Source organism: Solanum lycopersicum, chromosome 2 (assembly GCF_036512215.1).
Source record: "Solanum lycopersicum chromosome 2, SLM_r2.1".
NCBI classification, from domain to species: Eukaryota; Viridiplantae; Streptophyta; class Magnoliopsida; order Solanales; family Solanaceae; genus Solanum; species Solanum lycopersicum.
Window position 1 is genome coordinate 47501586 of NC_090801.1, and position 23755 is coordinate 47525340.

The window sequence follows — 23755 nt, forward strand, 5'->3', positions numbered from 1 at the left end:
TCTTTAACGAAGATTTTTTTTCTTCTAGCAAGGTACGTAAAATGTGATTTTTCTTCACTTAGACAATAGGAATATAATTAATTAATTATTAGGGGTTAGCTAGCTAGCTAGATCTTTTCTATCATCCGAAGTACTGTAAGAGAACACACAATAATTTATTAAAATGATAATTAATACCAAGTTTAAGAATAAATATAAATTCTAGGCTCAAACTAAAGGTAAAGTCATGTCAACAAGTTTATATATATATTGTCATTGTCACAAAAGAATGGTGGCTGTTACTCTACGTGGTACAATTATTGACTTCTGAAATCTATTTTCAATAAAAATATATATAATAATTTTGGGTGTCAAACTCTATAAATACTGTCCTAAACTAATAAAGTTAATTTATTTTTTAGTTAAAAGTTTTAAATTTGAAATTTAATATAAAAAAAAGTTCTATAGTAGGGAGCAAATTCTCCAAATGGGGCTTTATAAAGTCCTAAAATAATCAGACTCCAATATAAATATTAAATTATCATATAAAAATTGAAAAAATAATTTAAAAATCTATATATACTATTTTCAGACTCATGATATGCATGTATAGTAATTTTTTCTATGTAATTTTACTTTTTAAAAATATTTTTATTCTTTTATTTTTATTATCTTTTAATTAAAAAATCAATTTATTTTAAAATTAAAAAAAATATTATAATTTTCAAAATTTTCCGCACATCTCCATTCCAAAAATAAATAGGAGCCTAAAGTAGTTGTCCTCTTCTAGACTCGTAGTGCCACTGCCGCCCCAACTTGTTTAATTAAAAATTAAAGATTGAGATTCATAATATCAAATTTTCAAAAATATTTAAGGTCTTATTTGTTTTCATTAAGATTAAGAGGTCTGAATTTAAATATACGTTTAAATATTAAGATTTATATAAAGATCTAAGTGTTTTAATTTGAATACACATCTGAATATTAAGATTTAGTCTCTAAATCTGAATATTAATAATTAATGTTATTTGTTTTCAATATGTGAATATAGAAGTTAAATAAAATATTATATTAATAAAATATTATAAAATTTTAATTTAAGCAAAATATATAACTTTTGATGAAATCTTTTTAAAAATAGTTTTAATAATCATAATTCGAAGTGCCATTTATTCATTCAAAAATTTTGATAAATAATAATACATCAAAAATATTATTGCAATCTGTGTTGTTGACACACATCAGTACAGGAAAATTATTAATATAAAAAAAATACTTGAAAGGATCTATGAAAACTAATAAGTTGAAAAAAATTGTGTTTTATTGAGAAAAGTGAGAAAGAGAGTTTTTAGTTATGAGATAAAAAAACACATTCAAAGCTGAGAAAGTATGATTTATTATTTGATGACTTATCAAATAAATCTGAATGTTGTTAAGTGTCTTCTACAGATCTAATTCATTTAAACCTCATCAGACCCATTAAGAGGTTTTTTCTAAAAAAAAATAAAACAAATGAAAACCCAAAAATCAAACGTACTTAATGAGTTGAATTAAGATTCAGACCTCCATTAAGTGCAAACAAATGAGACCTAAATAATTATATTTTGAAATTTATAATTTCATACACGATTCAATTTTTGTCTTTACTTTTGGAGAACTCATTTTTAAGGTCAGAAGCGCATCCAAACACAACATAGTGTTCGTGCATAAAATAATTTATATGAGAATTATAGAATTATACCTTTTGTAATAAATTTATAATAAGATAATATTAAATAAAGTGTAATAAACGGAATATATAGTTTAAATACTCTATTATAATTGAGAGGCAGAAATTATAAATTAAAAACATAAATAATATTTGCATGTGAAAGCTTATGCATAACTATGTATGTATTATACAAGTAAAATTCCTAGTCAAATAAGCATGGCACACCATACCATAAAAGAACTACAATGAACAACTTATTATAAACTAACCTGGGTGTAGTTTACTGGTAAAAGTGTTTCATCTTTAATTAAGATGTCGGGTTTAAATTTTGGTTATGAAAAAAATCTTTTTAAAAGTGTCACCTTTGAATGGACCTAAATGCGATCCGAATTTAACTGAACCTTCAATATAGACTCCAAACAGAAGATGAAAAAAAATTAAACTTATTATATTCTATATAAAATCGATTAGGATATTCTGGACTAAATCCCAAATACATAAAAGTACTTCGATTATTTAATTATAACAAACTTTACATTATTAACCTAAAATGATTTTGTTAGGTAAAAAGAGGTGAGGCTTGTTAGGCTCCTAGTATAATTAGATTCTAATTTAGTGTTACTGTTTCAGGTTTGCCTACTTAATAAATCTAGTACTAAAAGTGTCACTAGCCAACTTTTATAAAATTACTTTAGTGACGTTTAATTATGTAGTTTTTGGGGAAAAGACAAATGAAAAAAAAAAAGTAAAAGCATGATTACACATAAAAACTCATTAATTCTTCTTTTTCTTGAAGATTTGTCCAACAAAAGTGTTTGTTTTAGTACTGAAAAAATTCCAACCGACAAAAAGAGAACTCTTTTATACATGTTGATTCCTAAGACGAGAAATAGTTCTTTTTATCTTCAATATTTTTTATCGAATTTTAACAATTTTTATTTACGTAAATCTTTAATAAAGCGAAAATATTGTGGTAAATTGACAATCAATGTAAATATAATCAATTTAAGACTGGATCTTTATACCATAACTATTGTAAAATGAGTTTAAATAGAAAAAAAGAATGTGAAAATGTATATAGTAATTATTTTGAAGTTATCTAGATTTGAAATGAAGATATTGTATTATTGTAGGAATAGTTTTTAACCTTTGTTTTCATTGAATAGAATCTATGTACTTGATGATTGATGAAACACAAAAAATCTAATGATCAATTATTTGAATGTTAAAAGGACATGCATTTATTTTAGTGGTGTATATGAAAAAGAGTGTCAAACTACCCTTTTTGGGTCATAGGTTGGTCCATAAAATAGAGACAATTTTCTTTAATTTTCTTCTTTATATATATATATATATATATATATATATATATATATATATATATATATATATTATATTTTTAAATTATAATCCTTTTTCATCGTCCCCCTTTCAAAAGCATGTAGGAAAAAAAGAAAAGAAATTAGTAGCTACAATATTTTATGTAAGATATTTTAATTATTATAGTAAGAAAGATTTTATTTTCTTTTTGAAAATTAATTATTAATTTTAGCATGTTAGGACTTTCACCACCACATATCTTTGGCGTAAGAGGGTGTTTGGTACGAAGGAAAATGTTTTTCTACAAACATTTTTTGAAAATAAGTGAATTTTAATTTATTTTCTCACGTTTGATTAGTGAGTAAACATATTTTGTAGAATGTATTTTTTTAATTTTTTATTGATGAATAAAAATATCTTTTATTTTTGAATTGAAACTAGAAAATCTCTTTAAGAAAATAATTTATGATTCGAAAATCAACCTTGAATTGATCTAGGACACGACCCTATCACCAGAATTAAAACAAGGCCCTGATAACTGTTTCATAATACGACCATGAGAATTGACCCAGGACCTGACCCAGAAATTGACCAAGGAAAATAGTTTTAAAAAACAACATTTTTCAAAAAAAATAATAAAATTTGACAGGGTGGCTGAAAGGATAGGGTGGCACGAAAAATGACATTTTTGTAATTTGAATTATTTACTTTTTCTTTAAAAAAAAAAAAACCGACGAGGGTTGGTCTAGGTGGGGGTGGCATGAAAAATGTTTTTCTTTTTAAAAAAGAATTGAAAAGTAAAAAAAAAATTAAAATTGACGAGGTGCCCGGGTTGGGGTGTCCGGGGTTTTTTTTTTTCGGGGTGGGGGTGGGGAGGGTAGAGGTTTTTTTTTAAAAAAAAAAATTCTAAAATACTTTTCTAAAATATATTAAATTTTTTTTTGATAGGGGTGGCCCAGGTGGGGTGGGGCTGTGGTGGGGTATGGCGTAAAATATGAAAAAGAAATAAATTAAAAATATTTTTTTAAAAAAAGTTTTGATAGGTGCTCTGGGTTGGAGGTTGGGGGCTGGGGGACGTAAAAAATAAAAAAATTGAAATATATTTCAAAAATTATATTTTTTTTTAAAAAAAGATTGACCGGAGGGGTTGAGGGGGTAAGGGGGAGAGGTATGTAGTAGAGTAAAAAATTAAATTTTAAAAATTTGAATTTTTTTCAAATCATTTTTTTGTTAGTTTTGTGGGTGGGGAGGGGGAGATTAGGGCTCGTATTTTTTTTAATTTTTCTTTTTGTTTGAGAGGGGAGGGGGTGGGGGTGGGGGTGGGGGGAGATGGTTTTGGGTAGGGACTTGAGGTTTAGGGCTAAAGGTAAAAATATACTTTTAAAAAAATAATTAAAATAATTATCTTATTTTGGATGGAAGTGTCGGGTTTAGGGTACGTGGTAGGGTAAAAAAATATATTAAAACATGAATTAGAATTTTAAAAAATATTTTTCTTAATTTTTGAAGAAAAGTTTTTTTCCTTAAATTTGAGGAAAACAGTTAATTTAGAAAACGTTATAAAAATTATTTACCAATCCAAATGACAAAATCAAAAAATATCCATACCAAACTCAACCTAAACTTCTGTTACTTTCTAAAGTCTCAATCAAATTATATCACCAGAATAAATTGAGATAAAAATCTGATTAAGTTAAGAATTTTTAATCATCTAAATTTGAATAATGTCCAATTATTAGTCTAGGTGAGAGTATGACTTGAGATCTGTTAGATCAATGAATGAGATTAACAAAACTGTATTATGATAAAATATATACTGCTGTCTTTTTCTTTGAATTATCAAATTTGTCATCTAGTTCGGGATCAAGTAAAAGTAACTTTATGGTGAATAAGATGATGGGTTTGATACTTACATGGTTCACATTGGAATTTATGTAGTTTTGATGACCGGCAAAAAAAAGGTAAAACACGTTTGTCGATATGGTCCAAAGGTATACTGTTGAATTCGAGAAAACTTTCAAATAAATAAAGACAATAGTGTAGCAATAAAGAAATGGATAATGTTAATTTCATGATAAATGCAAGGAATCAAACTAGTGATGAATTGAAGAAAAGAATTAATAAGCTTGATTTAACGGAATCTTAAAAGGTAAAGAATTTTAATTCAAGAAGGAGCCTTACTTGAAGTACAACTCTTCAAGTTACTGTTGAATTGAAGAATTGAAGTTCAACTACAATACGAAAGAATCAATCAATTTGATTTGAAGAAGGAACCTAAAGAAGCAAATAGTTTGAATTGAAGAAGGAGCCGCCTTATTTGAAGTACAACTCTAAATTAAGAGAATTCAAGTCAATGACGATTGACGAGTTTGAAGTGAACAATAAATCTATAAAGAATTGTGCTTAATTAGTGGTGAAGTTGTGCAGAATACTTGTGCACTTAAAGAGCAAAAACGAGCAATTGAAAAATTGACTTCCCAAGTGCTACCAACAAACTGAAAGAACACATAAAAAGAACACATCGAAGAGCCCGATCCTTTCAGAGTTTATGCGTTAGGAGTTTTTCTTTGTTATTGAGTCTTGATGTAATCTTAGTTCACTGAGTTATAAATTGAACTAGGTGTGTTGTCTTTGGGTTGTGATAACTCGAAGAGTTGGACACATACCTTGGGAGGTTTATGCTAATTTTGGGATTATAGTTCGTAATTCCTTAGGTTTCATAGGCTTGTAATCAATTTTCTTTGGATGCTCGGTAATTTAGTAAGGTTGAAGTTAAATCCTGTAGGTGATACAGGTCGTGATTTTTTTTCACCTTTTGAGCAGAGTGTTTTTCATATAAAAAAGTATTATTCTTTTGCTTATTGTCCTTACTGCTTTGCTTGAACATGTTAAGCAACATGCTTCATACCTAAGGGAAAAGTTAAGTTGATAAATTACTAGATCGTGTAGATTGTCATTTCAAACACATGAAGATAGATGCACGGAAGCTCTGGTGAGGAAGAGTGACGGAGCCAGAAATTTTATTAACGATATCCAAAAATAATCGTGTGTGATTGTCATAAAGTAAAAAAATATTGTGCTATTTGGGGAGTTCAAACTCGAAACTCCTTCGCTGAAATGGACACCCATTACCAATGCGTCAAAGGCATAACTTCTATCACGAGTCATTTACATTCTGAAAGAAAACTGACTTTGATAGGTTTCACGAGTCATTTACGATTCGTAGTTCCATCTATGAATCATAGATACCTCTCGTGGAAATCAAATTAAATACTAAGTTTATGAAGTTTGATTTATGAGACTTATCTACGACCTATAGTTCCATCTACGAGCCATATTTCGTAAAAGTCAAGCTAAAATCTAAATTTCAAGACTTTGATGTACAAATTAATCTACAATCCATAAAAAGATTTACGAATTATAGACCTATCTCGTAAAGCTCAGGCTAAAATTCCTACTTCTGGAGTTGGACTAAAAGCCTCACTACGGTCCGTGATTTTATCTACGGTTCATAAATAGTATTGCTTATAAAATTCAAAAAATTTACAAACAAAAATTTCTAAACTCCGATAACCTGATCTAGACTTTTAAATTTTGAAGTGTTATATAACCAAATCTAATACCAATTTTAGAAAAGATTATGGATCCCCAACTCTTCTACTAGGTCTTCCAACAACTAGAATATGGAACTTGTTCTTGATAGTTTCTTTGTACAATTTTTTGTAATCTATACACAACCTTCCTAAATCATCCTTTTTGCCCACCAACACCACTAGAGAAGCAAATGAACTACAACTAAGTTGTACTACTTCCTTATCTAAATCTATTGAACCAAACTTTTAATAATGATCGTCTTGAAGGATATTCCTAAGGTATTTTATTTATAGATTTAGCATTATTATGCAACACTATTCTATAACCAAAGATTGTTTTAAATAGATCCAATTGTTGGATTTCCTTAATTAAAATGTTGTATGCTTGCAATAGACTTGGAGTTCCTTAACTCCAATTGAATGTTGTTATTTTTTGTCACAATTATATGACACTACTTAAATCATACATAATTGAAATTTGTTGCCTGACATTTTAGCCTACTTCCCAAATTTTATAGTTCTGATTTTATATGTTTGCTATCTTGAGGAAATGTTTTTCCCCTTGTACTAAAACTCCTTAGTGAGCTTTAATTTCTAAAATTCATCTTGATATCTCCCAGAGTTATTAATAATCATTTCACTCCTAAAACTACATCACTAATTTTGAACCCCAATGAGCTATCAAGTGCATGAACAAAGATTTTCCTCTATTATTTTACTATAACCATAACATATTCATTCCATGCCGGTGACAGTATACTTCATAAAGAGTAACTTTTCGTTCGACCAACCAACTTTATGAATAATAATTAAATGAATCTATAAAGAATAATATATGTTTAACTAACAAACCAACACAGCCAACATTTTGTTACAACATAATCTATTAAAATGGTCGATATTAAGTCTAACTAGTTAATAAGCACTGTAACAGAAACAATTCTTTTATCTTCACAAGATAATAATAAAACTGCATACAGACCATCCCTATCAATCTTGACACGTGAAATTATACTAATATTGCTATTGTTGTCATCTAGTTAATGAATGGATTTAAACAAATTTTGCATTCTTGGAATTGTTAGTGGGGGGACCAATTAGTGTGTGGCAAAAAGAACAACAAAGTCATCAACTAACTAATTAATTAATTAGCATTTAAATAACATCTAATCAAGACCTAAAAATAGAAAAGGAATTGTTAGACATCTTGATAAAGACATACTCATATGCTTAATCATGCCAAAATCCTTTTCAAAACAGCATCATAGTATCTATCATCTATCATGAGAAAAAATAAATATAAACAAAGAAGAATTTGGTTATGGTCCCCTCTTAGAGTCAAAAGGACTAGCAAGGAGTAAGGGGCATGGACCATTTCACCATGCCTTAACCCCACCAAAAAAAAAAATATTTATATATATTTTTTTCATTTATTACTATATAAGAAGAAAAAAAATATTTACCTAGGTCCACATTTTTAAAATTCATATTTCAATAATTTAATTTAACCACCCCACCCTGGCTCTGAAGGCGGGGGGAATTAATTTATTTCAGGTAAAAGTACAGTTCCAGTATGGCAGAAAAGTGCTCTTACCAAATGGAGCATTCAAATTTTTTATTCTTACTAATACATAAAAGCTTGGTCATGAATATTTAGAATTGTATTTGATCATCATAAATTTAAGAGTTGTGTTTTAAAATAATAAAATAACTTTTTCATATTTTTAAAAATATCTGAAATTCAAATTTGAAGTTTCAAAATTGAATTATTTAATATCACCAATAAAATACTGCATCATTTTTATAGTACTTTTTTTTATAATGCAAATTAAATATATTTAGGCTTTTGTGATAAATAAAACAAGGAAAGTGATACTGAGATAATTTGAGTCTATGAAAGAGTGTGTTGACGCCCTAGTGAAAAGGTGTAAGAAATTGCTTGTAGGGTACGTAGAACATTAGATTTAAGCGAGAAAAAAAATATTGGGAATGGAGGTGAAGGAGAGATAATTAGATAAGATACGACACAACTTTATATTATGAATATATGAATCCAAATAGAAAAGAGTGGAGATTGCATATTAGGGTAGAAGGTCAACAGAGGTAGAGTGTTATCTTGCCTTGCGAAGATTGTTGCACACGACTAGTCGTGCTCTAATAGTTATTACTTATTCGTAGATAATCCTGCTAATCATAAATTGAACTATTAGTAGTATTAATATTGTTATAGCCTGTCTGTAAGGCGAGTGTTGTTTATCACACTACTTTGTTGTTCTTTTTGTCATTAAGTATTTGTTTACTTTTGAATTGACATATCTATTAACAAAACAATGATTGATATAGTCAATTTACCATTTTACGTCTATCAGTTATGAAATAGACGAATTAAAAGTTTAAAATTTTAAAAAATGTTTTACTTTTTTCAAATTAACTAATTGAGGATATAAAAAAATTTTTCCTTTCTTAATTTGTCAATATGAAAAAAATAAAATAAACAAGTAACAAAAGACCAAGAGAGTATTGTTTTTTTTAGATTCTCAATATTTGAGCACTTTTTACGCATCGGATAAACTTCTAAAGTATAAATTATTTACGATTTTTATTATTTCTTTCTTATAGATTTTACACTATTTTCTTTTTGTTATCTATTTGAATCGAAGATTTTTGAAAATAAACTTTTTACCTCCAGAGGACTATAATAATAATATTTGCATATATTCTACCATTTCCGGAGTTGTAAGTTATTTCATGGTATAGATATATTAGTAGAGGTTATTATTGGTTTTAATTTTATTAATTAAAATAAATATTTAATTAAGTATTAGTTAGATTTGCTTCTTCTCCCCCTTTCCATTTGAATATTATTATATTTGAAGCACCGTACTCTGACAATGACTAGTGAAGGATGGGTAGCACATGCCTCCTGTCAAATCACAACTCTATTGAACGGCCACGATCAACCGTACGATTCTGTGAACGGCTGTGATCTCCTTTCTCCCAAGCCTTCCTCAGACTCACTCTGATAACAGCAAGAAAGAGAGAAAATGAGGGCATTACTATTACCTCTCTTTTCTCTCTCTCTCTCTACTGTTATCAGGTCGACCTTGGTCGGGTAGGGTATAAAGAGACTAACAGCACACCCTTTCTCTCTCTCCCTCTCTTCAAAACTGATAGTGATATCAGAAAAAGCTGAAGTTGAGCTCAGCTTAGATTCTATCAACTTATTGAATTGAAGAAATTACAATTTAATGGAAGTATTGGAGAAAGAGTAGCTAGCTGAAAGGACTTTTTGGTTAATGCATGTGGGGAGATCATATTCATAATGGAGAAAAGGTGGGGTATCTTGAAGATAGGGTTTCAGTTGATTTTTGGAGTTGGAATTGAGGGTTTTCTGCAATTCAGTGGATTATTACAGAGAAGGGTGTAGAGTGAGTGTAGTACTATAATTTTTCTCAAGAGGAAGTGGGTTTTTAAATAAATAAATAAAATATAATTATGAAGCTTTCAACATCAGGAATGGGTCAGCAGGCTCATGAAGGAGGTATCTTCTAGCTTCTTTATACTTTTTCTTCTCTTTGGGGTTTTAGCTTTTTGTATATCACTGTCCGTATGTTTGTGTTACGCTTTGTTTTTGTTCTAATAAGATAAAAAGGAATATATGTTGATGTCTATATTTGTTGGTTAGTTAATGAGATAATCTTAAAAGTATATGTAATTAAGGCCAATTAATTTATTGCTGATGGATTTTTTATTCTGAAAGGAGAGAAAAAGTGTTTGAACTCAGAGCTATGGCATGCTTGTGCTGGTCCTCTGGTGTGCCTACCAACTGTCGGAAGTCGAGTTGTTTACTTTCCTCAGGGTCATAGTGAACAGGTCTTTCTCCTTTTCATTCTTTATCACACAAACTGATACAATCTATTATTTTAGTTATAAATCACTGATGTTCCCTTACTGGAATGGAGTGACAGGTAGCTGCAACAACTAATAAAGAAGTTGATGCACATATACCCAATTACCCAAATTTGTCGCCGCAGTTGATCTGTCAACTCCACAATGTCACAATGCATGTGGGTTTCATCTGTTACAATCTATGTTTTGCTATGCAAGTTGTATTAGGCGCATAGGTTATTGATAACTTGTCGAATTTCAGGCAGATGTTGAAACAGACGAAGTGTACGCACAAATGACTTTGCAGCCCTTGACACCGGTACACCCCGAGTGTTGCTATAAATGATTCTTAATAACATTGCCTTCTTTGCATCAGCTACTTGTGAATGGGGTCTCAAAAATACTCTGTGTTGGATTTCAGGAAGAACAAAAAGATACATATCTTCCTGTTGAGTTTGGAATCCCTAGCAAGCAGCCTACTAACTATTTTTGTAAGACGCTGACTGCAAGTGATACTAGCACGCATGGTGGCTTTTCTGTCCCTCGTCGTGCCGCAGAGAAAGTTTTTCCTCCTCTGGTGATTACTGATCCCTTGGTTGTCATTTCGACTTGTCTCTAGTGCTAAGCCTGATATTGTTGTCTTTTCTACTGGCTCTCAGGATTTCTCGCAGACACCACCTGCCCAAGAACTAATTGCAAGGGATCTGCATGATGTTGAATGGAAGTTCAGGCATATTTTCCGAGGCAAGCTCTAGATGCTCTTTTCTTATTGCTCTCTGTAGCTTTACACTGTTTAGAGTATCTTTAGCTGTAATCTTAAAGCCGGTGGGTGTTTTAAATCATGGAGCAAAAGTTAGACACTGTCATGAATTGGGCTTGTGCTTCATCTCTGATTTTGTTGCAATTTCCAATTAAATCATCCAATTTGTTATTTTGTGTGGGGTTGTACTGTTGTTTCCCAGTTCATACATCCCTATCCTGTTATATTATTAAAAAAATGTATTCTGTCAGTGTCATATGTCCATGTGTGAATCTTATTATTCATTGAGTGGGGAACAATGCCGAGGAAAAGGACTCACAGAATGTTTGAAAAATAAATGAAGAGAATTTATAGCTTCCTTCTTTTTGCTCTTTAATCCCCAACATTCATTTCAATCTTGATGCGTCTAATTGTCTATCTATAATCCGGTTAGTACTTGCCAATTTTTCTTTATCAGGATTTTTAATAATTGAAGTACACCTAGAGTTTGGATGATCATTTAGGGGTGGGAATAGGAAACAATATAGTTGTTTTGTTAGTGATGTGAAAGAGATTAAGGAATCGGATATCACTTCCTCTATCATGTTGTATGATGTTCTCTCTATTTTAGGATGTGCCGAAATGTTAACATCATTCGTTGATGACATTATTTTATATTTCTTTCACAACTCCTGAAAATTTAAATTTCTTTTAACTTCAAACTTTGATTCGGTGATTCTTCAATCAGATATATTTTGTCCACTATTACTCACAAAAAAGTAAATTAGGTGACAAATAAAGTAGTATGGTATTGCACTAAAAAAATAAAAAAGGTGAATGGTGGTGGATAGATAGGGTGAGAGTGGTGATGGATGGATTAATTGACAGAAATAAAGTAGTATGAAATTGCACTAAAAAATAAAAAAAGGTGAATGGTGGTGGATAGATAGTGTAGGAATGGTGATGGATGGATAGCTTTGGGGTGGTGGTGGATGGATTATGATATCAGGGTAAGTATATTACTTCGTCCCTCTATCCCTAAATAATTTTTTACAGATTTCAGTGTTGCAAAAAGGTTAAGGAGGGGACAACATCAAATAATAGTATGAAATTGCACTAAAACATATATGTGGTGGATACACGGCCTAGGGTGATGGTGGATGGAGTATGGAAGCAGGATAAGTACTCTAGCCTAGTCCCTGTCTTCCTTAATCTTTTGTTTACACATTTCAGTGTTGCAAGAAGGTTAAGGAGTTCAACTCTCAGGTTATATTGGTGGCAAAAGAATACTACAATTCTAAATATACTTTATCTAGAAAGAGAACTACAGTGAAAAATCTAAGTTTCCGTGCCCCCAAGGCTTAGCTCGAGTGGCAAAAGGTGGAGGATTTGTGGTTTAGGTCGTAGGTTCAAGCCCCACACCATGCAAAGCAAAGCCCGGTATTTAAGTGGAAAAGGTAGAGGGGCGGGCCCATTATCCACAGAGTTTAGAAGGTTGTGATTGGTCTAAAGGGTGTGTGATTGGTCCAAGGGTGACGGACGAATTTCTCGGTTATCAAAAAAAAAGTCTTATGTTCATTTCTGCTTCACAACAACATACCAGTGTTCATTTCTGCTTAAGATTTAATTATTTAATAATTCATAAGTTGTGCAAGAGTAGGGCGAATAGACCAGATGAGATACCAGTGAAATTTGAAAGAACATAGGCTAGGTGGTTTTGGAGAGGTTGATTGAGTTGCTTAATGTCATTTCTAAGACAACAAAAATGCTTGAAGAATGGAGGTGGAGCATGATGATTCCATTGTATAAGAACAAAGGTGATCTTGAAAATTGCAACAATTATAAGGGGATCAAGTTGTTGAGCCACACTATGGAAATTCGGGAGAGAGTGGTGGAGTTGAAATGAGGAAGGGTGTGACTATTTTGAGAATCAATTTGGATTCATGTCGCGAGGAGAATGTTGGAACAGTATTGGGAGACGAAGTAGGAGGGATTTACACATGGTGCTCATTGACCTAGAAAAGACATACAGCAAAGTGCCTGGGGAGGTCTTTGGAGATGCTTAGAGGCTAGAGATTTTCTTGTGGCTTACACTAGGGTTATTAAGGACATGTAAGATGAAACTAAGACTCATGTAATGACAATGGGAGGAGACTCAGAGCACTTCCAATCATGATGGGTTGCACCAGGGATCGGCTCTTAGTCCATTTATTTTTGCCTTGATGATGAATTGACGCGGCATATCCAAGGTGAAGTGTCATGGTGTATGTTATTTGCAGACAATGTAGTATTGACCGACAAGATTCACAACGGAGTTAACACTAACATGGAGGTTTGGAGACGACCCTAGGGTCTAAAGAGTTCAAGTTGAGCAGGACCAAAACTGTATGCTTGAAGTGTAAGTTTGATCAAAACTGAATACTTGAAGTGTAAGTTTGATCAAAACTGTATACTTGAAGTCAAGTTTGAGCAGGACCAAAACTCCATTTTTCATGTACCATTTAAATATTTTAATTTTACCCAATATAAGTGTATAGAGTGTGGTAGACAAATATTAAAAAGGTAAAAAAAACATCCAATTCTCTAGCTCATCTAGGTTTACTTGGTGTTCACATTAATTGTATCAATTTATCATCTTTGAGCATTATAAGAATATATATTAATTAGCTATATTCAATTGATTACACAATTTATTGCTCAGATCAATTAGTGACACAGGTTAATATAAACATCGAATTTATGTTACTATGAATGTATCCATCCTTTCAGTTTATGTGGCATCAACAATATATTTGATAGCATTTCGGTAATTATAATTCTAAATTTTGACATCATATCATTCTCCTCAATCTAGCTTTTTACTTGTTATTTAAACATTTTATTTTGTCCTTTATAACGTGGATTGTAGAATATAGTTGACATTTTTAATTTTACATAGACGAAATGAATTATATTAATAAATAAAAATAATATTATCTTAACCACCGAGGGAGTCAAATAAAAAAGAGGGGGTATATGAAGAAAACGAGTGGATGACTAAAATAGATAGAAGGAAAAAATGTGGTTGAAGAGATGATAGAGGAAATAAATAGAGGAGAAAGTTGTTAAACGAATGAAATGCCGAATATTAACGGTGAAAAGGATCTCTCACGCGCTTTAAAAGGTGAGTAATCTCACCAATCTGTCCAGTAAGCATTTTGTGTTAAAAAATGGTCATGAAAAGTGGAGTTAGAGGGTTGAAATGAAACTAGATTGAGTTGGAGTGACAAAATGAAATATCGAGACAAGTTAAGGGGTTGTGTATGTATTTGGCTTTCTTTCTTTCTAAAATTCGTTTTGATAATATGTTGGATAGAAGGATGATTACTGGTTGGATGTGGAAGGAACAGTGTAATGAGGTGTGTAACTGATAAACGTGTACCAAGTATGCTATCATCTGTTCATATTTTCTCCTTTTGCCTGCAGGACAGCCTAAGCGGCATCTTCTTACCACTGGCTGGAGTGTGTTTGTTAGCGCCAAAAGGCTTGTTGCTGGAGATTCTGTTCTTTTCATTTGGTACTGTTTAACCTCCTCTGTTGACACACCTGTACATTTTTCTCATATATTGCATCCAGCATGACGTTTTCCTCCAGGCTTTTTCTTGAGATAGTCGGTTCTGTGCAGGAATGAGAAAAATCAGCTCCTTCTAGGAATTCGACGTGCAGTTCGACCACAGACTGTGATGCCATCATCAGTTCTATCTAGTGATAGCATGCACATTGGATTACTTGCTGCTGCTGCTCATGCTGCTGCTACTAATAGCTGTTTCAATGTCTTTTTTAACCCAAGGTAGTATGTAACAGTACTACTCCCTTGTGTTTTCATTCATATCTTTTACCTTTTTTGCTTTCATTTACTGACGTGCTTATTGCGTTAGGGCTAGCCCATCCGAATTTGTTATACCTCTTTCAAAATACATCAAAGCTGTATATCACACTCGTGTTTCTGTTGGAATGCGCTTTCGGATGCTATTTGAAACTGAAGAATCAAGTGTTCGAAGGTACGGAATGAAGTTGTTTGATCTTAAGTTGATACATTTCCTTTTATTTTTTGATGTAGGTTTGCTTTTATTTTTTGATGTTAGATTTCCTTGTATATATTCTGTCTGAAGTGCTGTATAAGTAGGCTTTTTGTTTCTTATTGATGTATTGGTCACCTGCTTTAAACTTAACTGCAGATTAGTTGCTTTTAAATATGCATCTTCTCCTATGTTTTGTTTTATCATGAATTATATTTGGAGAATTAAGTCTAATTATGTAGAAATGATGAATTGGGATGACGGTGCAGGATTGTTACCCCGATGGCTTTCCATTGGCCATAGAGTTGTATATCATTCTTGTCTGGTATTGGCGAAAACGTAGTTACATTCTTTCTTTCGGGATTAATGAAGTTGGTGGTTACTTTTGGTAAATAAACCAATTTCATAACCAATTAAACTAAAATTTTCATTGCTAATAAGTTGGTGCCCTACCTTTTATGGGTGTCGTTGAAATCCTTAGCCTCTATATTTATTAGATAACTCTTTATTTTGTTGATAAAACCGATAAGATTTTATGGATATGTGGGCATAAACAAAAGCCCCTGTAGTACAAGAGGTATACCAAAAAGTAGAAAACTTACAAGAGTAAATGGTTTCCAAAAAAATTACCCAATCTTCTAAGGGATCTCATGGGTGCAGCAAAAGGAAAATAAGGGATAAGAGGCTACTCTTAGCGGTAAATAATTCATCTCCATCTTTTCAAAAGCTCTGACGTTTCTCTCTCCATAGTATCCACATAAGTGCTAATGGAGAAATATTCCAAGCCTTGTGCCTATCTCCGTCTGCCGCAATTCCAACTAAACATCATCTCTTTTACTGTACTTGGCATCACCCATTGCACTCCGAACAAGTAAGGATATCCCACCATAACCTCAAAACAAATCAGCAATGAAAAAGAAGATGGTCAACATCTTCATTCAAATCCTTAAACATACAGCTAAGTAAGTGGTCTGTCATTACAATACATAACTCTTTTTTTCTTATAGGTGGTTCTATCATTTTTCAGATACATGGGCACAATTACTGGGATTGGTGACTTAGATCCAGTTCGCTGGGCAAACTCTCACTGGCGGTCTGTCAAGGTAAATGGTCTATTTTAATTTTACCTTGTGCTTTTTTCCTTTTGCATCGTTTGGGGTTTGGGGGTGGAGTGGTGTTCAAGTTGAACCCACACATCGTGCGGCTTGGATCCTGCTCATGCCATTGAGTGGTTGGCTTGATGGTCTTACTTCTATCTTCATCTTTTTGATAGAAAATCTTTTCTATTTCTTTTCGACCTTTTTAATTTCTACAACTTTCATGTTATCATGTTGAGTATTTTTGGACAAAATCCCAGTCTTCACCAATATATAGCATAAGTTTTGTCCACTTATTTCTCCTGCTTATGCTTGTATTTGTGAGGACTGAGATCTTCATTTTCTTGTACTCAGAACCAAATTCATTTTTTGTTGCATTGCTTACAATATTTCTGCAAGACTACTTTGAACTGCCTTTCTTTCTCTCTCATGTGTTTGCTTGCAAACAGATACCACCTCTGAATCATCAAACTAATGCCCTTAATATTATTTCTTCAAATGTTACTCGTGGTTAACATCTAATTTTCTACTGCCAAATCAATTCTCACAGCCTTATGTATATGCCTTTGCTTATATCCAGGTTAAATATCTTTAATTAATTTTCTGCTGCTCATGCTTATCTCTCATTAACTAAAGGATCAAATGCTTACAATTTATCAGCTATTCACATAACTTGAAATTTTAATAGTTTGGTGTCTATATTACAGTACTAGTCCTCAAAAAAGAAAATTGTTTGGTGTCTAAATATCATCTGATGGTCGACTTCCATACTGCAACATCAAACTTTCTGTATCGTGTCAAGTTCTTCCTCCCCCCATGTCTATCTGACATATATGTGAATGTTAATTTGCACTACAAGGTTTCGTGCATTACTGCATTGAATATACTTAACTCACACTTCATGTGTATGTTGCTAAGACCCTTCAAAATCCTTGATGCACCTGTGGAGATCCCACACAATTGAGTGTGGTTGGAATCCACAGTGGATTTAGATGTTTGACCAATGATTGATTGGGTATTTGGCTTGATTTTGGGTTCATGTCATATTTATATATATATGTTATACGGAGTATGAGAAAGCTTTACTTTAATTAACCCAAAAAAAAACTCATACATGCTGGTAAATGCATATCGTCCATGTGCCAGCAGTCACAACCATGTCAGGTATCCACAACATAACTTCACATAGGTTATGTAGAAATCAGATATTACAAGTGCTTTGTTCCTTCTAATTTTAGTCTTAAAATTAGTTGTATGAAAATTATAATCTACAGCAAGGAAATTACAGATCTACAATCATATACTGTTTGTATGGTGAAAAATGTTTGCTTTTGTTGCTAACACTTCATATTTACACAACAAATTTCTTGAAATTTTAGGTTGGTTGGGATGAGTCAACTGCAGGAGAGAGGCAACCAAGGGTCTCATTATGGGAGATTGAGCCTTTGACTACTTTTCCGATGTATCCATCTCTTTTTCCTCTAAGGCTAAAGAGGCCTTTCTATCAAGGAACCTCATCTTATCAGGGTATGGAACGCTGAATGGTCATGTAATAAGAGAATTGAAGCTGTAAAACATATATTTTCTCTATTGTGGTAAAATTATGAAGTTTGTAGTACAACTTATCAGGAAAGAAAGAAAAAGAAAGAGTAATGGCCTATGTAGTTTTAGGGTCCGTTTGTTTGTGGAGGGAATAATTGGTTACCCCTATTAAATTTGGGACTAAGCCTGTGTTTGTGTTTGGTTGAGGGGATTACCTAAAACCTGGATATATTTATCGTCACAATCATGGGGTTATTTATCCCAGATAGGACAATATTTATAGTTATAATCCCAGGATAACCTGGTTTTGAACCAAACAATCCTGTGTCTGTTAAACCCCAGGAGTTTCTCATCCTCTCTTCCCCACCCAGATAGCCATGATAGAAGGAATTCATGAGTTTAAGCAGTATCATTGTTCAGATAGCAACCAATTCTCGTTCCAGAAGCTATACTAGTCATTTTTCTCCTTGCTTTTGCAGATAGTAACAATGAAGCTATTAATCGAATGTCATGGTTAAGAGGGAATGCTGGTGAGCTAGGACATCATTCAATGAATCTTCAGTCTTTTGGCATGCTTCCTTGGATGCAACAGAGAGTCGATTCAACAATTCTCCCAAATGATATTAATCAGCACTATCAAGCTATGCTGGCTACTGGCTTGCAAAGTTTTGGGAGTGGAGATTTACTGAAACAGCAATTAATGCAGTTTCAGCAGCCTGTCCAATATCTGCAACATGCAAGTACTGAGAATTCCATTTTGCATCAGCAGCAGCAGCAGCAGCAGCAAATAATGCAGCAAGCAGTTCATCAGCATATGCTGCCTGCTCAAACCCAAATGCTGTCAGAGAACCTTCAAAGGCAATCCCAGCATCAATCCAATAATCAGTCAGAAGAACAGGCTCACCAACACACTTACCAAGAAGCATTCCAACTCCCGCACGACCAGCTCCAGCAGAGGCAACCATCAAATGTTACCTCTCCATTTTTGAAAGCAGATTTTGCAGATTTGACCTCTAAGTTTTCAGCATCTGTTGCCCCTTCAGGCGTGCAAAATATGCTTGGTTCGTTGTGTTCTGAAGGAAGTAGTAATTCATTGAATATCAACAGAACTGGTCAGTCCGTGATCATAGAGCAGTCGCCTCAACAGTCCTGGATGTCAAAATTTACAGAGTCACAACTAAATACGTGCTCCAACTCATCATCACTTCCAACTTACGGGAAAGATACATCCAATCCTAGGGGAAATTGTAGCTTGGATTCCCAGAATCAAGCGCTTTTTGGTGCTAATATTGATTCTTCAGGGCATCTCCTTCCGACCACAGTGTCTAATGTTACTACTACATGTGCTGATATGTCCTTAATGCCACTTGGGGCTTCTGGATATCAGAATTCTTTATATGGTTATGTGCAAGACTCTTCTGAGTTGTTGCACAATGCAGGACAAATTGATCCACCAAATGCAACCCATACATTTGTCAAGGTGCTACTTCTACTGTTTATTTCATTGGCATTTAGTGCATCTGACAATCATGTGAGTATAGTTTTTCATCTATGCAGGTTTACAAATCGGGATGTGTTGGGAGGTCACTGGATATCACTCAGTTCCACAGCTATCATGAGCTGCGACGGGAATTGGGGCAGATGTTCGGTATTGAGGGATTCCTTGAAGACCCTCAAAGATCAGGCTGGCAGCTTGTATTTGTTGACAGGGAGAATGATATCCTTCTCCTTGGAGACGATCCATGGGAGTAAGTGTCCAATTGTGGGAAGACTTAATATGTAACTTTTTAAATTTCCACTATGACAGAAGGAAGACCACATGCGTTTAAAACTTATTCTTTGTTTCACAACTTTTTGATTTATAGGGTTGCTTTTTCTTGTTTACATTACCTTCAGCCCTGTGGTATTATTCGATCTTTTCAGAAGTGTTTTTCTTTAGTCCTATTATAACATTATAATCTTCTCTTTATTTACCTGGCATGGTATTTTCAGGGCGTTTGTCAATAACGTCTGGTATATAAAAATCCTTTCACCCGAAGATGTGCAGAAGCTGGGAAAGGAAGAGGCTGAATCCCTGAACCGTGGAGCGGTTGAAAGGATGAGCAGCACTAATGCTGATGATCGGGATCTTATTTCTGGAATGCCATCTCTTGGATCGCTGGAGTACTGATTGTTGGAATGCTTCAAAAGAAGAGGACTGATTCTGATTCTCAATCTTCTCAAGGGTCAGAAATTCAAATTTCATGCTTCATAACCTGGCTTCTTTAGCTTTCGTCTAATTGGTCCATCTCCCAATTGTATGTTGTATTTTGCGTTTGGATGTAGCTGTAATAGGACTTAAGGGTTCTCCCATTTGTATGGTGTAGTTTTCATTGTAATCCTGTTGTACAAGTTAGTATAATTTACTGTACGGCTCAAGATGAGACGTAATTTAAACTAAGAATCTGGAAAGTGTCAAAACTTGTTATTGCACTTCGACCTTTCAGACAAGGAAGCAGTTGAGGATCTATAACTGGTCTTTCTTGTAGGTAAATGTTTCTGATGTTCTTTTTTCTGCTTTAATCTTCTTATCAGTCTTTGATTGATGCCAAGTCACCAAGAAATTATTTATTGGTATGTCAGGTTAAGTTGCAACGATAGATGAAGGTTTCTTGACAGTGTGAATATAACTATTTGCCTCAACACTTGTAATGAATTTGTTAAAGAAACATGAGGATTAGTGAACGGAACTGCTTTGAACCATATCCATTAGCTACCGGAGGAGGGTGCGACTGGCCTTGATGTAGATTGGATCGAGAAAATCGAGTATGAAGGACCATCTCATAGTGCACACGATAAGGAGTCTCCATACTCGAATTGTAGACAAAGATGTCAAGTTACCAATAGAAGATGCTTGTTTCCATTCAACGTCAGTCCTTGCAGGCGTCAACGCTTACCTAAAGACAAGGAACATTACCTTTTACCCAGTGATAGAAGGGTCAAATTAACAAGAATTTCTAGTCCTGTAGGAAGAGAGCCAACAATCAAAATGTTGAAAGGTTACCCATTGTTTTTGGCAATTCGCATACCAAAATGTTGTCCTCAAAGCTAAGAACTTGCAAACTTGTGCAGTTAGTTAACTAGGAAATCAAGAAACCTCAAGTCCTCACTTGTGTTTCTTCCAAGACTATTGATCTCAAAGTTGATCCTGTACAACTTTTTCCATTGTCCTAGGTACATTTCCGTTGAGCTTATTTCGAGACAATTCAAAGTACACCAAATTTTGATGCATTTGATAATGAAACATGAATTGTTCCTATGAAATCATTCACAGCACCAGCAAACACCTCAAGATTTGGAAGAGCAAGGCCTATATCTGATGGAAGCACTCCATACAACAAGTTGTGAGTAACAACGAAATAGTTAACAGAGGATATATTGAAAAGAGATTGAGGAGTTGTACCATACAACTGATTTCCATAAACTTGGAAGATATGCAAGCTTGACAAACGTCCAATATCTCGAGCGTATTATGTAATATTAAATACTTGAATACATAATATCACGATCTTGAACACGATAATCTTACATAGAGATTGTTAGGGGCATATACCTGACGAGTAAGACATCATCACAGAGAAAAGCGGAAGAGTTAGTTATAAATTGATTTCTAACTCCTTGCCCTAACTTTATGTTATCACAACTATGAGCGATAGAATTATTGTAGAGAATATGAGATAACCCTAATGGGTGGAGGAAGGACCAATTTATAGAGGTTACGATTTAATTTGGTACGTCCATCAAGTAACCAATGTACGGACGAGATGTATTCCTTACTAAATATCTTGAACCTAATGTTCTCATAATTGCTTACATATATAAAATGTATATACCCTTAACGTTACCAAGAGCTCACATATACCTTTTTATCTAAAGAAAGTGAAAAAATTAATTTGAAATTTATTTTCTTGATTTTTATTTTTTAAGAAATCATGTAGGGTATATGTGATCCTTTTTTCACTTTTTTGATATCAATATTTGAGATTTTTTATTCTTATTTTACTCTTTTTTTCTTTCATTCTTTGCTATAAAAATATGAGAAATGAAAAAAAAAAAGGTACAAAAAAAAATTTAAAACTATTTTTTCCGTATATATTGTAATTTATTTTTTGTATTTGTAAAAAAGGACATGTATGAGAAATTTTACTAGAAAGTTAATTAAAAAAATAATTTAAACATCAAAATAATAAGTTCAAATATCAACAAAGCCAAAAAAAAAAAAAAAACGTGTGTGAAAAGATAAAATAGACCCTACATGGATTTATTTATTTTTAATAAAATTTTCTAAACGAAATCTAAAATTAAAATTTTTACTCCCATTAGAGGAAAAATAGATAAAATTCAGATCATTTCCCTTTTTTACATCGTGCGATCAACACTTGTTCCATTTTTTTAATCAAGCATATAACACCAAACATAATAAGGTAAACATTTTACTTAATTTTATACGCAAGTTTTACTTGCATATTTGATTATTATACCAAATTGTGGTAATAAAAGATTGTTAATATCTAAAAAAAAATTGTTCTCTTCACGCTCTTTAAAATTGAAATGTTCATCTATTCAAAGGTAATTCAATAATTAAGTTTTGTTAATCTATTCAAAGGTAATTCAATAATTAAGTTTTGTTAATGCTCAAACATTTAATCAATTTAAATAAGGTTGAAAAGATGCCTCTTAATAAGATTAGATGTTCGACCTGGAGCCCTTGTTGCAGCTCTCGAGAAGCTAAAAAGTACCCATGGGGCACACCATTCACAAGCACAAACTAGGAGGAATATATATATATATATATATATATATATATATATATATAATTCTTGTGTTTTTATTGGTTTGTCTTACTTTTCTTTTTACTTAATTTAAAAGAGAATGAGTATTTTTTTATGTAGAGAACTCGTTAATTCTAATTTTTCACATAAAATATTTAAAATCACAAAATTAAAGAACATTTTATATATTTTACATATCCTAAGTTTAAACCACCAAGACATAATTAAAATAATTAAATTTTCTTGTTTTCTTTGTTTCGTAACTTTACTAAATTATTGTCTTAGTTTTGATGTGCACAAGACACAAATTAAAGGAATCACAATTTTTCTTCTCCTTTTCACCTCCTATCATCACATATTAGTTTCATCTCAAGTGTACATTTTTAATTCATTGTCTATAATGTGAAAAACTACTTGGACTAATTGTTCAATTCAATGTTTGAGTTTGATGTTGTAATAAGCAATGAAACGTTTAATATTTGTGTCAATTGGGCAATTTAACTAATTAGTTATTGATTAGTTTGATAAATTAGAAAAACAATTTAAGTGTTATAATATCAAGCTCATAAGAATATGATTATAAAGAGAAGAAAACAAGAGAAGTAGATAGAAGAAAAGAGATTTTATTTTTATTCAAGTGTGTGTTACAATGGTGAATGATATATCTATTTATAGGAAGAGAAATCAATCAAAAGGTCATCATATTTAATGCCACATTAGTAGATAAATTGCTATCCCAAAAAGGTTCATATCACCTTGGAAATACATATTCATGATAAGATAAGTTTATGATAACCTTAATGGACAATCCACTTAATTTAATGAATTTATAACACTCCCCCTTGAATGTCCATAGATAATGTGCCTCGTTAAAACCTTACTAGGAAAAATTCAGTGGAAAAAAATTCTAGTGAAGGAAAAAGAATACACATATCTTTTGATACGCCTTATTTGTTGCCTCATTAAAAACTTGACCAGAAAAATCTAGTGAAAAAAAACCTCGGTTAAGGAAAAAAG

At 32.4% G+C, this 23755-nt stretch overlaps 1 protein-coding gene across 2 annotated transcripts; it reads left to right on the forward strand.

Annotated features, from left to right (window-relative positions):
* Positions 1 to 9135: 9135 nt before the first annotated feature.
* ARF8B (auxin response factor 8b) lies at positions 9136 to 20439 on the forward strand. Of its 2 annotated transcripts, none has more exons than XM_004231585.5 (14): positions 9136 to 10144; positions 10364 to 10476; positions 10572 to 10670; positions 10754 to 10810; positions 10913 to 11068; positions 11151 to 11235; positions 14696 to 14786; positions 14895 to 15059; positions 15148 to 15270; positions 16316 to 16391; positions 17765 to 17912; positions 18407 to 19407; positions 19485 to 19675; positions 19920 to 20439. In XM_004231585.5, exons 1-14 carry the CDS (start codon positions 10099 to 10101, stop codon positions 20095 to 20097), a joined length of 2529 nt encoding a protein of 842 aa, XP_004231633.2. In that variant the 5' UTR covers positions 9136 to 10098; the 3' UTR covers positions 20098 to 20439. The 2 variants fall into 2 exon arrangements, with proteins under 2 accessions (XP_004231633.2, XP_019067711.2); XM_019212166.3 differs by having other exon boundaries at positions 15154 to 15270.
* The last annotated feature ends 3316 nt before the right edge of the window (positions 20440 to 23755 follow it).